The sequence below is a fragment of the Chrysochloris asiatica genome, unplaced genomic scaffold (genome assembly GCF_000296735.1).
Source record: "Chrysochloris asiatica unplaced genomic scaffold, ChrAsi1.0 scaffold00299, whole genome shotgun sequence".
NCBI lineage: Eukaryota > Metazoa > Chordata > Mammalia > Afrosoricida > Chrysochloridae > Chrysochloris > Chrysochloris asiatica.
Window position 1 is genome coordinate 3327219 of NW_006408817.1, and position 15978 is coordinate 3343196.

A 15978-nucleotide genomic window follows, 5' to 3' on the forward strand; every position below is an offset into this window, starting at 1 on the left:
AAGTTATATGAATTGTTGAATGTGAAACTGATGATGTGCCCTGTAAACTTTCACTCAATCCACAATAAAAACCTTAAATTAAAAAAAAAAAAAAAGAAGAAGAAGTTAGTTGACATCAGGATTGGAGGAAGGCTCATTATCAACTTGCAATATGCAGGTAATACAACTTTGGTTATTGGAAGTAAAGAGGACTTAAAATAGTTACTGATGAAGATCAAAGACCGCAGCCTTTAATATGAATTGCATTTCAATATAAAGAAAACAAAAATCCTCAAAACTGGACAAATAAATAACATTATGATAAATGGAGAAAATACTGAAGTTGCCAAAGATTTCATTTTGCTTGAATCCACAATCAACACTCAGGAAGGAGCAGTCAAGAAATCAAAGAAAGTATTGCACTAGACAAATCTGCTGCACAAGACCTCTTTAAAGTGTTCAAGAGCAAAGGTCTCAGTTTGAGTACTAACATATCTGACCCCAGCCATGTTATTTTCAAATATTTCATATGCATGTGAAAGTTGGATAGTGAATAAGGAAAACCATAGAATTGATGCAAATGAGTTACGGTGTTGAAGAAGAATATTAAAAGTACCATGGAGTTTCAGAAAAACAAACAAATTTGTGTTGGGAGAAGTACAGCCAGAATGTTCCTTAGAAGCTAGGATGGGGAAACTTCATCTCTCATACTTTGGATATGTTATCCAGAGACACCAGTCCCAGGAGAAGAACATCATGCTTGGTAAAGTGGAAGGTCAGCACAAAAAAGGAAGACCCCCAATGAGATGGATTGACACAGTGGCAAACAGCAATGGACTCAAGTGTAACAACCCTTCTAAGGATGATTTAGGATAGGACAGGGTTTGGTTCTGTTATGCACAGAGTCACTATGCATCAGAACCCTCTCAAGGGCCCCTAACATCAACATATTTGTTATGCTTCAACTACTGTTTTAGCTTCAGAATAGGTATCTTCCTTTAAAGATCATCCTATAAATTGTTTACAGATTAATTATTCTAATTCATAATTCTTATCCAAGAAACTCTTTTCCTGTAAATATGTATGACAGGAAAAATCTGATCATATAGGCCAGAATTTCCTGGCTTCCTCATAATTTGTTTATAGCTGACTTGATCTTCTATTATTCTTTCACTCAACTCAATTTTCTGATCAAGGTAGTTTACCTGTTGTTTTCTGAGCAATACTTCCTTTTCTGTGAATTTTCTCATGAAATGTTTCCCTCTGAGATACATACCCTCTCTCAGTTGCCATTTATGTGAATTCCTAGTTTCCATTAGCCTTAGCTTAATTGACTTCCTTCAGGCCTCCACTGCTGGAAAGAAATTCTCAAGGCTGATTTCCATATTCTACATCACACATTTGACACCTCATATTCTTTTTATTGGGGTCCTGCTGTGGTACTGTAGGATAAGCACTGGATTCACCAGCTGCTTCTCTGAAACCCTATACATATTCACTATAAGTTGGAATCAACTCCATGGCACTAAATAATAATAATTTCTCTTATTGAAGTTGGAAATGCTTATCTTGACATTATATTGCAAATGTCTTTATAGTTTGAAAGAGTTTGCAGAACAGACAGTGTACAGAGCACACTGAATATACCTCGAAGTAAATGTCTGTTGGATAATACTATTGGGTGAATGAGAAATGAATTAATGTGAACACATTAAGAATTCTGGTGATGATGATGTTTATGTGCTGTGGAGTTGGTTCTGACTCATAGTGACCCTGCATAGGGTTCTGAGGCTGTAACTCTTTATGGGCACAGAAAGCCTCATCTTTCTTTCTCAGAACAGCTGGTAGTTTTGGACTGCTGACCTTGAGATTAGCAGCCTGACTCGTAACCACTACACTAGCTACACAAATGCCAGCTGAGTCATTGCCTGGCAGATTGGTGAGTTCAAATGTGCAGGTCTTCGAAACAGAGATGAGAATTCAAGAAATGTTTCAGTTTCCAGCAATTTAGTTAATTCCTGGACTAATCAGCATGCTATTTAAATATAGAAACAAATAAAACTTGAAATGGCATGATGGTATTATCTACTGTTGGATCCAAATAAAAGAAGTCCTAACTGTAGAGTACAACTTCAATATCCTAATTAAAAAGCCAAGTATTAAACTTAAATTTATTGCATGTTTGTGTGTGCTTCATTTTTATTGTTGGAGTGAGCAGTTGGCATTTGAGCAGAATGCTTTGATTTATAATAATGAAACTTGATTTCAGTGTACTCACAGACAGTACAATAAACTCAGCAATTTCCTCTTCCTTTCCATAAAGGTAATTTATGGTATGATGAAGAAATTAATATAGATGAGGTTTATTCAGAAGTAGGAGTAATTTAGTTTTCTGCTGAGAATTCATCCCAAGGTCAAACAGATTAAAATTATGACCCTAGTCATTCAGAATACCAAGTACAACTTCAGACTTCTAATTGAGTAGGAGGAACAGAAAAGTGCTCCTATATTCTAATGCCAAACTAACTGTATACTTTGTAACTAGCATCTTTGATTTCAGAAAAACTACATTCCATTGGCTTTAATTCTTAAAATGTGTTTCATCAATCTGGATAACTTTTAATTCTACCTCTTGCCAGATACATGACTTTAGGCAAAATTGTTAATGTCTTTGGATTTCAGCTAACTCACAAGTAATAGGATAATTAATAATAATTAGTTCATCCTGGTTGACAGAGGATTAGGAGACAGAATACTTGGCATAGTGACTAAATTGTAAGAATCAACAAAATAAAAATAATTTTCTTCCTCCTTCTTCAGCCACCCATATCAATAAGGAAAGTCAGAAGCAGACCAATGACATCAAAATTCAAGGAAAAGTATGAATTTGTATTGCACTTTTTCTCTTAGAAAATAAAAGATATTCATAATCCAATTTTAATGATTTGTAAAATTAAGAGAAAAAGTGTGTGTTGTTTTTTTTTTTTTCTGACCGATTCAAGTTTATATAATTAGTAAGGGGTCCAGATAGTAAGTGTCAGATATCTCATAATTCTGAGTGTATATTATAATCAGAAACCAATTCTATATTTAAATATAAGTCTTCATAATTATTTGTGTTTTCAGTATGCATTCTTTAATTCTATCTTGTTGTTATTAGGTATCTGTCCTTGTGTGGTGCTGTGGGTTAATGTGCTGGACTGCAAAGTTGGTTTGGACTTCAACGTGGGTGGTTAAAACTCACCAGCTACTCCTTGGAAACCGTACACAGGGTCACGATGGGTTGGAGCTCACTCCTTGGCACTTAACAACAACTAGTTAGTTCCTACTGACGCCAACCCTTTGTACAACAAAATGAAACACAACTTTGTCCTGCATTACCTTTACAAATGCTGCCACTGTGCCAACCCATCTCTGAGGGAATTGCTCTTTTTTTGCTGACCCTCCACTTTTCCAAGCACTATGTCCTTCTCCAAGGACTGGAACCACATGATAACATATCCAAAATATGAGAGATGAAGTCTTCACTTCTAAGAAGCTTTCTGGCTGTACTTCCTCCAACACAAATTTGTTTTTTCTCTTGGCAGTCCATGATGCTTTTATTATTCTTAGTCAACACCTTAATTAAAATTCATCAATTCTTCTAAGGTCTTTCTAATTCATTGTCCAACTTGCACATGCATATGAGTCTATTAAAATACTATGGCTGTGGTCAAGTCCACCTTAGTCCTCACAGTGGTATCTTTCCTTGCTCTTGAACACTATAAAGAGGTCTTTTCAACATATTTCTCTAATGCAATATGTTATTTAATTTGTTGATTGCTGTTTCTACCCATGTTGACTGTAGATTCAAGCAAAATGAAGTCTTTAACAAAGTCAACATTTTCTGCATTTAAGATGATGTTATTTCTTGACACACTCTGAGTATTTTTATTCACTTTACATTGAGATCCAATCATGCTTGGTAAAGTGGAGAATCAATGAAAAAGAGGAAGATCCCCAGCGAGATGAATTGGCACAGTGGCAACAGCAATGGATTCATGCATAGCAATGATTGTGAGGATGGTAATGCCCTGGCAGTGTTTCCTTCTGTTGTGCAGAGTCACTATGAGTAGGGACTGACTGGACTAACAACAAGAACATAGTCTTAACAAACAATAACTGATAGTTGTCATCTGGTCGAGTCATAGGCATCATAAGTGTGCAGAATTGTTATTGTTGTTAAGTGCCGTCGAGTCGGTTCCAATACATAGCAACTCTGTGTAGGGTTTCCAAGGAGCAGCTGGTGAGCTTGAACCGCCAACCTTGCTGTTCAGACTTAGTAGCCCAGCACATTAACCCACAGTGCCATAGCAGAATAAAACTATGTATTTCTAGGTTGATTTCAACTGCCAACTTTTTACTCAGTTGTTGCTAAGGGTCATTGAATTGATTCTGCTTCATAACAACCCTGTATTTCCAAGGAGCTGTTGCTTGGTGTGAACCCCTGACCTTGTGGTTAGCAGTCCAGTGCTTATCCTATAGTGTCACACCCAGGATACTTTTGGTCCATAATGGAATATTTAACTGTTTGCAGGATTCCTGTATATTGTCCTATATAAGTGCTAATTAATTATTATTGTTGTTGTTAAACCATGGAGTAGGTTCCGACTCATAGTGACCCTGCACAGGGTTTCCGAGGCTGTAAATCTTTACGGGAGCAGAACACCTAATCTTTGTCTCACAGAACCGCTGGTAGTTTCGAACTGCTGACCTTGAGGTTGGCAGCTCGACTCATAACCACTACGCTACCAGAACTCCTTTAATTAATTGTAGACCAAACATTAGTCTCTCTTATTCAGTTGTAACCTTGGATTTCTGGATAATTTCTGATTATTTATGTTTCTAGGATAGGCATAGAGTCCTGGTGTTGCACTGTGGGTTAATGCGCTGGATTTCAAGGACTGTTTGAACCGCAATGTCGGCAGTTCAAGCCTACCAACCAATCCTCGGAATCCCTATACTGGGTCGCTATGAGTCGGAACCAACTCGACGGCACTTAACAACAAAAATAATAAGCATAGCAAAAAGATGCTTGTCAATATAAAACTGCAAGTAATAGCCAATCAACCAATGATAGTTTGTGGGCGAAAGTTTAATAAGTGATGATACATTGTAGTTACATGATTTTACCGAGACCTCAAATCTACTAAGCCCCTTTCATGATTCTCCTCCCTAATAGGTTTCTCTGTCTTCAGTTTTCATTTCCAGCTATAAATTCTTCCCTATACACTTACATTCTACCATGACCTTTATTTAATTACCCATTTTGATGTCTTTCCCATTTCTCCTGTTTCACTTCTTTTCTAACTTTTCTCCCTTATGAAATCATACCACAAACATGTCATTTTCTATAGTTGATGTTTCCTTACCGGGATGAAGATGTAGGCTCAGTAATCTGTCTTTGCACACGGGCGTGTTTAATTAAATGTTCTTTTAAAGCAGTTTGAACTTCGGCTGGGATATCTGGGGAAGTGTGGCTGATTTTTATTGCAGGTTCAACCGTTGTTAGTGCTGGCCTTCCATTTTCTTTAACCTCTTTTTTCTCTTCAGTCTCAAATACTTCAGTAGGAGCACTTGAGATGCTCTGTGGAAGAGCACTGACATTGGAAGTCACAGGTTTACTTTTCCAGCATGGCCAGCACAACTTCCAGAAGACAAAGAGTGAGACAACCAACAGAGCCAGGCCACAAAAGCTGACAATGACAGCTAACAGGCTGACAGAAATATCTGGAAAAAAATGACAATGTAAAGAAAAATTAATTCATTGATACTGCACATGAGTGGGCAGCAATAGTGAGACAATAATTTTACATTTTGATTCTTATCAATATTTAGTTATTGTTCAAAACAACAATAACAACAACATCATTTAAATGATGTTTTCAGACAAGAAATACTAAAAACTATTTCTGGAATTTCTCAAAGGAGATCATTTTAAAATTCCAGTCCAGGAATGTACATAGGAGAAGCATGAGATATACATATAATTTCCAAGAATGGTACAAAGGGTCCAAGATTTTGCAAAATGAAGTTTGAATGAAATCTATCCTGAAGTTTAAGAAATTCTGAAACTGTGCACAATAAGAAATGCTTCTGTTTGCTCCTTCTTTGATCTAAAGGTGCAAAATTTCTCATGACTTAAGCAAGGAATAATGTTCAATATAAACTGCTGTCTATATCCTGAATGATAGGGTTCCATCAATTCTGAACCAAAAAGCCACTGACAAAGAGTCAGTCTCTGAAATGTAATTGTTAGATTACTTTCATCCATGTATTTCTATTATGTTTTCCCTTTTGCATCTCTAAAAAAGAAACATAAGATTTCAAAAATCTACTTATAAGTTAAAAGAGTTCCTTTGATAAGTATAAAACAAAATTTCCAAGTGATAAGAAAACATCATGTCATAATTTAATTGGCAGCATTCTATTTATCTTTCTTGGTATTGATTAATATAATGGTGCGTCTTAAAATCAATGACATTTTAGATTCAATGAATTATGATGCCATTTTCAAATACCCAAATTTATAAAAGAAATCTTTACGTCTGCTTACAATTAGAATAAATGATTTATAATCTACGAGTGCATGTTAATTCAACATATGTATCGCTTGAACAATTCAGTATTATATTATATACATCTAATTAAAGGTAACTGCTATTGTTCATGTTGTCAGGTGTTGTAGAGACCCTGTATATGGTTTTGAAAATCTTTATGGGAGCAGACAGCCTCATCCTTCTCCTGCAGAGCAGTTGGTGGGTTTGAACTGCCAATCTTGTAGTTACCAGTCCAGTGCTTATTCGTAATTAATGATAATTTGTTGTTGTTGTTAGGTGCCATAGAGTCAGGTCCAAATCATAGCAACTCTGTATAAGGTTTCTAAAGAGTGGCTGGTAGGTGTGAAGCACCAACCTTGTTGTTAGCAGTCCAGTGCTTACCCTACAGCACCACACCAGGACCACCACATCCAATTAATGATAATGTTGTTGTTATTAAGTGCCATGGAGTTGGCTCAGACTCGTAATGACCCTGTATAGGGTTTCCAAGAAGTGGCTGGTGCTTAGTGATGATAGTACATTTTAATGTTTCTACAGTGACTTTTACATAGCAAGCACTTAATAAATTGTTATTATTGTTAAGTTCTGTGGAGTCAATTCCTACCCATAGCAACCCTGTATAGGGTTTCCAAGGTGCAGTTGGTGAACTTGAACCACCGACCTTGCAGTTCAAACGGCTTGTCAGTCTGAAGCATTAGCCCACAGAGCCACACCAGGACTCCACTCAATAAATGGCCCAATAAAAGCAAAGTGCTAAAAGTTCCTGAGACATACTGTAACTGATTATTAATTATAATAATTTCTGAAAATTGGTTTGCCCATTTTTAAAAATCTATGACTACTGAAACAGAACCAAGTAGTATGCTTTAGTTTTATTATCATAAATGGATAAAATACAGGTATTTCCACTTTTCTAAAGCATCAATAAACTTAGTGTATTTACTATGTAATGTTTCTAAATTTAGCTGTGCACTCAGCTTTGTTTGAACACACTATGAGGAAAGTCAATGGAGAGACACCCGGTATTCAGTTGCTGCTTCATGAGTATGTTGCTCATTAAATTCTAACATTCATTGTGGCACTGCAGGCTAATGCACTGGACTGCAAGGTCGGTTTGAACTGCAAGGTCAGCAGCTGCTCCTTGGAAACCCTATACAGGGTCACTATGAGTTGGAACTGACTCAATGGCACTTAACAATAACAAAAACATTACAAATGAAATACTTTGCATGCCTGCCTACATGAGATATAGTGTTAAGCACTAGAGGCATAAAGATCTGATATGTACAGTTTACCTTCAGAAGGAATTTGGGGATTATTAAGCAGGATCCATTACTTTACAAATAAGGATATTAAGGATAAATTGATTAAGTCATTCTACAGACTTTCTAGGTACTGAGGAAAAAAACAGTAAACAATCCCCTAATCTCGAAGATCTTACATTCTGTTGATTTGCTGTGCAGAGTAAGTAGAATAAGATATACATCAGGAGAACAGAATTCTAGTTACATATATAATTCATTTTAATTGGCATTAGAAATTCCATTAATTTATGATAATGATATTCCTTTGCCAGAATTATATATAAAATCCCATAAACTTGCAAATAAATACAACTGCATCCTCAATCATGACAAATTTATTCCCACAAGACCAGAATTACAAAGATGATCAAGTTTTAATAAGAATGTATTTTGAATTAAATGTACAGCTGTGCATTTTTAATATATATAAGTACTCCCATAAGAACCAGTTTTCAGAGATTTAAAGAGGAAACTTGTCACATGATCTTAGTTTGTCACAAGAAAACAAAAAAGGCTAAGGTGAAAGAAATGCCCCCCTAATATTGTGAAAATATGGATGCTCGTGATTTCTTTTGATAATTCTTTTTTTTTTTTTTTTTGAGTAAATGCAAGCAAGTACAAATGTGAACTGATTTTCATGTGTAAATGAAACAAGGAAGAGTAAAATCTTGCCATTCTTCAGTGATGTGACAAGTAGAGGAAGGAAAAGGTATGTCCTCATTCATTCTTCCTCAGGTGGACTCTATGCATATCATTCTAAATCTATTGTGTTTCTATTATTCTTTTTCAGATCTAAAATTCTCAAGAAAAATTCCACTAATATACATTTCTAAATTGTAATTCTTTGTATTATTATTAAGTTATGTGAAACTCAATAGTTATAGCAATACAGAAATTATAGCTTAACTAAATTAATTGGGTAGTCATTTGTTTTATGTGTGTACACAAACTCTATGAGGCATCCCTACTCAATTTAAGTCCTTATTATAGATACAAAATGCCTAATTCTCAGAGGAAAATTGTTAATTAAGTTTTAAAATTTCACTTAATTATCCCTTTTAATTAGTCAAGTAACTTCAATGGCATTCTTCACCATGTATCTACTCCTACTCCCCACATTTAATAAATTGAACGCATGTGAATTTAGAAGTATTTCCTAAATATTTAGTTTAGAAATTTTAGTCCTCAGTTAAAGTTATGTAGAAACATAAAACCAAAAGTGATGACTTCAATGTTTATTGTTGGTTGTCGCTAAGTGCCATTAATGTTTATTAAGAATGTTAAAATTGAAGTTATTATTTTTATTGCTGCTGCTACTAAGTGCTGTTGAGTTGGTTCTGATGCATTGTAACCTCCAGTAGGGTTTCTGTGGAGTGGTTGGTGAGCTTGATCCACTTACCTTGTGGTTAGCAGCGCAATGCTTATCCTACAGTGCCACAAAGGGTTAGGTCTATACACCTGTGGCATGAACTTAGTGACTATGAGTTTCAGTGGGTTTCAGTGAATTCCGCCTTTCGGGCAGCATAGACTCTTTGAACCTCATAAGCATTTGAACATGGGTCAATAACTAAAAGACTGACCAAAAATTAGCTAAAATCCAATTTTAAAACTATTATAGTGTATTCAAATCACAATCTATCTATCTGAAAAATAACACATGAGACCATTACATGCATTTCATTTCCCTTAAACATTCTATTAAACCATATTATGCAGCAAAATACCCTACACAGGGTTGCTATGAGTTGGAACTGACTCCAATGACTCCAAGGCACTTAATAACAACACGTTTGCTTGGGAAAGAGGAGCAAAATGGTAAAAAAAAAAAAAAAAAAGACTCCCAAAATTTGATTTTCTAAAAATTATGCATAATCACCTTCACAGTATGGTAGTAATGCTTACATGTATACTGATTCAAATAAACTATCCTTACGAGTAAACTGGAGTCCTGGTGTGGTGCTGTGGGTTAATGAGCCAGACTGTAAAGCTGTTTGAACAGCAAGGTTGGTGGTTCAAGCTCACCAGCTGCGCCTCGAAAACCCTATACAGGGTCGCTATGGGTTGGAACTGACTCAAAAACACTTAACAACATCAACAAGAGTAAACGAAATAGTGTTGTCAACAGCAGTCTAAGTCTACACATATTTTACTAAAGCATGGAATTGGCCAGTGTGGTAGGCAAATTCTCAATGGCAATAACACTCATGCTGTTTCTGCTACTAATGTTATTTATGGTAAAGAGATAATACAGCTTGGAATCTACTGACATCAAAAAACAAAACAAAACAAAAAAAACCACATGCTGTAGGACAATATCTTATTTGAATATCTAAGTCATAATTCCTTTATAATAGAGTGACTTTAATTAAGATTGCATGAATTTCTTTCCCTCTTTACCTATGTGAAGGAATCTAAAAATATATACTATTTGGAAGTCTGCCATTGTCACTGCAACCTTAATACCATCTGCTGTTGTTGTTGTTGTTAAGTACTGTGGAGTCAGTTCCAACTCATAGTGACCCTGCACAAGGTTTCTGAGGTTGCAAATCTTTACAGGAGCAAAAAGCCTCATCTTTCTCCGGCGGAACAGCTGGTAGTTTCGAATTGTGCTAATTAACATTAAAAGTAAATAATCACTGTACCATTTAGTGATATCCTGCTATCAATAGCATGCATCTCATTAAATCAACTGAGTAGAAGAATCACCTATTGGAACTTCTTATTTAGGGACCTAAAATGCAGAATATGCTGTGTAAGAAATTGTACTTTATGAATCAATGGGAAGTTAGGAGGCTAATAAGTATAATAAAACATTGTGTGAATAATCTTAAAATCAACTTTGTTGTTGTTGTTGAATGCCATCTAAGTCAGTTCCAACCCATAGCGACTCTGTATAGAGTTTCTGAGGAGCCGCTGGTGAGTTTGAACCACCAATGTTGCAGTTCAAACCCACTTTGCAGTCCAACTCATTAACCCATAGTGCCCCCATCAACTTTATAAGTGTATTAATATGAGCAGTTGGTTCTCAGTTAGTTTACTTCTAACTATTGTTCAGAGGAAAAATGTTAATCAAGTTCATATTTATATTATACCACCTCGTAGACTACGATCTCCAGAGGTAATCATAATATATATTTTTATACAGCTCTGGTAGCATAGTGGTTACAAATGAGGCTGCTAACCTCAAGGTCGGCAGTTCGAAACTACCAGCTGTTCCACGGGAGAAAGATGAGGCCTTCTGCTCCCGTAAAGATTTATAGCCTCAGAAACACCGGGCAGGGTCACTATGAGTCGAACCGACTCCATGGTACTTAAGAACAACATGTTGAATATTTAGTTTGAATAGTTTATATTGTCCCTAAGTGAAGAAAAATGTCCCCTCACTTTTAGTTCTGGAAGGAAAGTCCAAAATAATTAGGGATACAACTACTTCTTTCCATGCTTAAGAAAAACTCAGAACTTTTATAGTTCATATATTGTGTTTTATCTTGTTCTTAAGTGCCCTCAAGTCAATTTCAACACATAGTGACACTGTATAGGGTCTTGGAGGAAAAGCTGGTGGGTTTCAACCATTAATCTTACAGTTAGCAGTTCAGTACTTATCTTGCAGCACCACACCAAGACCCTTGTTTCACTTCAGCTGATATATTTACATATTTCAGAAAGATTCAAAAGCTAGTATTTGGTGCTCAATCTTTACTCATTTTCTGCATTACCAGCCAATCCAAGATCCAGGAAACTATTATTTGTTGCATGATCACAAAAAAGGTACAAATCCGTTTTATCCACAACATCAACTGTTAAATGATGAAGAATAGGTCTCTATTTTTAAAATACTCTCATTTCTTCCACTGTACCCCTTCTCTGAGTCTTATTTTTTGTGTTTGAGCCACTACAGACATTTCAGATGAGCTTATTAAATATCACCACTATTTTGAGTGTTTATCTCATGTTTAGGATCCTTTATACAGGATGTTCACGCACTCCCCGCCAGTAACAGTTGAATTTCATACACTCCTAAAAATATATCACCTACTTGGTTTGAACCACAAGGTCGGTGGTTAGAGCTCACCAGCTACTCCTCAGAAACTCTGTACAGGGACTCCTCAGAAACTCTGTACAGGGTGGCTAAGGGTCGAAAGGGTCTCAACAGTACTTAACAACAACAAGAAGTAAGTAAATGCAAGAGTCTCAGCTGTATTTCATCTATTCACAAAATCTGTATTTCAAACAGGTTGATAGCAGCTATGGTGTTTCCTTCTGATCCAGCGTCCAGGCAGCAACATATCCTCAGGTGCTGCCAAGTGCAAACAGAAAACCCTTTTGGCTTCTGTTGCCAAGATTAAACAATTTGAAAGCCCTGCATAGATGCAATTTAATTAATGCTACGTGAAAGCGAAGCTAAATCCATTTTTACCCCTTCCTTCCCTCCTCTCTCCTCCCCTTTGTCTTCCACACGTGCCCTTCTTTTCCTCTGTAACAGCAAGCCTTGTGCCTTGCTGTTGATAGTCCTTCTCCTCCCAGAGCATGGCATTCAGTTCTTGTTGCCCTGGCTACCCTCAGGAGACACTGCCAGGAGGCAAAAATGATAAAGAATGACAAGGGAAAGAAATTAAGTTGGTATCTTTTAAGGCTTCTGTTCCAACGTGATGCCGAAAATTCCGAAATTAGCGTTAGTTTACCTCCCTAAGCAACAAGTGACCCTTAAGGTAGCTCAGGAAACTGGAGCCCATCTCGCCTGTGTGAGAATCACAGCAAGACAAGCTAAGCATTGCGCAGCTGGTTAAAATCCTTTCCCCCAACCATCACTGGAACAATGGCTCTGATAAAGTTTAGTTCTAATACAGTTTCATTCCCCTCCCCCTCCCCCACTCCCTCTTTGTTGTTGTTGTCAGGATCCATCCAGTGGATTCCAACTCATAGTGACCCTGTATAGGCTTTACAAGGAGTGTCTGGTGAGCTGGTGAGTTTGAACCTCATGCCTTGCAGTTCAAACCTACTTGCGGCCCAGTGCTTATCCTACAGCGCCACTCCAGGATTCCACTCCCTCTTTAGCGTGGAGAAAAATCTTTCATCTGAGACTTCTTTCCATCCCCAGATGTTTAGTTGTCGATATCTGCCTCTATTCCACTCCATTTCCTCCCAAGTTTCTTGAAAGAGTAGGGAGGATGCTTGTGTATTAGTATGTATGTCAGAGTGAGTGTGGAAAGGATTTATGCTTTTCCCCCTTTTCCAGTTAATCAATATATTCCCTGAGCTTAGTCGTCGCCTCGAAGATAGGATCAATAATTCCTGCAGTCATGAAATCCTAGATAGGGTTTTGGAAACCGCCCAGCGCTCTACAGGTTGCAGACCTGGATTACAGCTAGTAGGATCTATCTGTTGCTCTCTCAGAAGACATGTAACCTGTCTGCAAGGAGGTTCTGTGAGTGCAAGCACGAATCCTCGGACCAGGTCCCTTCGCCTAGACTGCTGGACCCTCCGGACAAGCAACGGCACACTATTTCCCGCCAATGAGCCGCCCCCGCGGGCAGCCGTGCCAGAGCTAGTGCTAGCCTCTCCCATTCGGAAGACCCCGCGTGGGTGAGCTCAGAAATAGCTGACTCCGGAACCCGGGAGCAAGAATCGGCGCCCGCAGGCCAAGTAGCAGGCAGAGAGGTGAAGAAAGTCGGGCAGGTAGAGAAAAAGAGAAGAGACCCCCAATTACCCCATAATTGAAGTCACAGGAGCTGAGCGAGGAAAGAGCAAGGTAAGAAGACGCAAAGCCGGAAAGGTGCTTCTAGAGTAATGTGGGAGTTGCAGGATCCCTAAGCTTGAAGCTGAGCGCAAAGGGTCCGGGCGAAGATCAAGGACGCGAGCGGAACGGTTACCTGTGCTGCCTCCGCCCTGGCTGCCCCTGTCTGGGGGAAAGATGCCCGAACACTTCTCCCATTCCACCTGGCCAGCGAAACACAGCTCGGTGACGATGTGCAGCGCCTTCTGGCATAGGCTGCTTACTCCATCCTCCTTGTGGAAACTCATCCTGTAGGTTTTCTCTTGGTTTTCTCTTTTCAGTTGGTCGTCCTTTCCTCTTCCTCTTACTTCTTGGATGACCCGTCTTGTTCCCTAAGCCATAGCCTGCCAGTAAAGACTTACAGAAGAGTGCGCTGCTAAGAACAGGCAACTCTTAGGAGCCCCAAGTTGGCCCCATGACTGGTGAGGACGGCACGAGGAAAAGAGGGGAGACAGCAGTGGGTGCCCGCGCGAGGCGGGGGAGACCGGCGATGGCCGTGAGGTTTGAGCCAACTCTCCCCTTATGAGAGGAGAGCTCAAAGAAGAGACCCGGCATGGAATGAGGAGGGGACGGGGGGGAGAAGTAAAAATCCAAAGCCTTCTAATCTCAAGAATGCCCCCTTCTACTCCCCCCTTCCCAATGTGTTTATGTTTCTGAAAGGTGCCTGGCGGCAGCGCATCCAATCACCGCCTGAAGCGGGCCAGGGACAATGGGTGGCAGAGCGCGCAGGCTCCGGGCTCACCAGTCTGATGGGGAAGGGGCAAGCTCAGGAGGAGGGGCAGCTGCCCAAGGGTGCTCATCTTTGTGAAATAACAATTCTTCGTTTTCTCAGTACTTTCCCCAGCTTCATCTTCCTCACCTAACATTTTCCCTACTGTCTCTTCTTCAACTGATCTACACATGCATTCTACTGTAAGTCCTATCCGGTTCTGATGTTGTGTTAAAGTCATTCCAGGTCATCCACATCTGAAGAAAAATCGAAAAGTTAAATGAATAATCAAAGTAAATCATCTATAGAAAAAGAAAGATGCCCCTGAAGAACATTTTAAATAAATCTGACAATGATGGTACAGGGACAGAAGTTAAATTCCTTCGAAGGTCTTTATTACTAGTAATGAAATTCACTGTAAGGTGCATTTCCTGTGAATTTAGTTCTTTATGCACAAATCCTGTAAATGTACAAATAAATGTATTGCCTTTGGATTTTAAAAATCCTCTTAGGTAGATTGCAAAAATATATTTGTATTAATAACCAGTTAGGATTCTTTTGATGAATCAGTCATGGTCAACTGATAACATAGAACTTGACTCTCTTTATCATTTTATTTTGTTTGAAGTATAAATACTGGAAAAAGACAAAGTACTGGGTAAAAGGGAGGGAGATTAGCTCAAATCTTTCTCACAGCTATACTTAACTCTGAAATTTTTACTTTCAGGTATTTATCTGTCTTTAAAATGAGGGACTTGAACTGGTATATTTTGAGATCACCATGTTCTTATCATTCTGTAATGCAAACAGGTGCAAATCAATGGTGCTAAAGTTGCCAAATGAATATAATAAACATGTACCACAAAGATAATGTAAATAGATAATTTAGTGCCAGGCAGAATTTAATCTCATAGTACAATTTAAGGGATGATTTACCAGTTACTAGGTGGATGTTCTTTATTTTTGAACTGGATTACACCTCAACACCAAGAAAACAAAAATACTCATAATTGGGCCAATAAGCAGCATCTTGATATACACAGAAAAGACTGAAGTTGTCAAGGATTGTGTTTTACTTGGATACACAATCAATGCCATTAAATTTGCAGTCAGGATATCAAACGACAATGTATTGCATTGGGTAAATCTGTAGCCAGTGTTAAAATGCAAAAATGTAACATTGAGAACTAAGATGCACTTGAACAAAGTCATGTTATTTTCAGTCACCTCACATGCATAGGAGTCCCGGTGTGATACTATGGGTTAATGTGCTGCACTGCAAAGTCAGTTTGAACCTCAAGGTCAGTGGTTCAAGCTCACCAGCCGCTCCTAGGAATCCCGACACAGGGTCACTATGGGTCAGAACCCACTCACAGGCACTTAATAACAGCAACAACAACATATGCATAGGGTAGCTGGAAAATGAATAAGGACTACTGAAGCAAAACTAATGCTTTTTGTTTTACAGAAGTTCAGCCCTAGGCAGGTTCTCTTTGGATTCTGAGGCTAGAAAAAATTACAACAGGATTTCATGAAAGGGATTCTTACCACTTTATTGTTGGTTAAGGCAGCTGGCCTGATGAGTGTCTCCTGAGGAGAATCCACCTCAAGGAG

The 15978-nt window shown here is 38.2% G+C and overlaps 1 protein-coding gene across 1 annotated transcript in view; it reads right to left on the reverse strand.

Moving 5' to 3' along the window:
* The window catches only part of LOC102832210 (synaptotagmin-10-like), a 90200-nt gene extending 76297 nt beyond the window's left edge, over positions 1–13903 (reverse strand). Inside the window, exons 1-2 of the mRNA XM_006874770.1 lie at positions 13753–13903; positions 5391–5748 (exon numbers count right to left, since the gene is read on the reverse strand). Of these exons, the coding sequence (XP_006874832.1) occupies positions 5391–5748; positions 13753–13903 (509 nt within the window). The remainder of the gene's footprint in view (positions 1–5390; positions 5749–13752) is intronic.
* Between the last annotated feature and the right edge of the window lie 2075 nt (positions 13904–15978).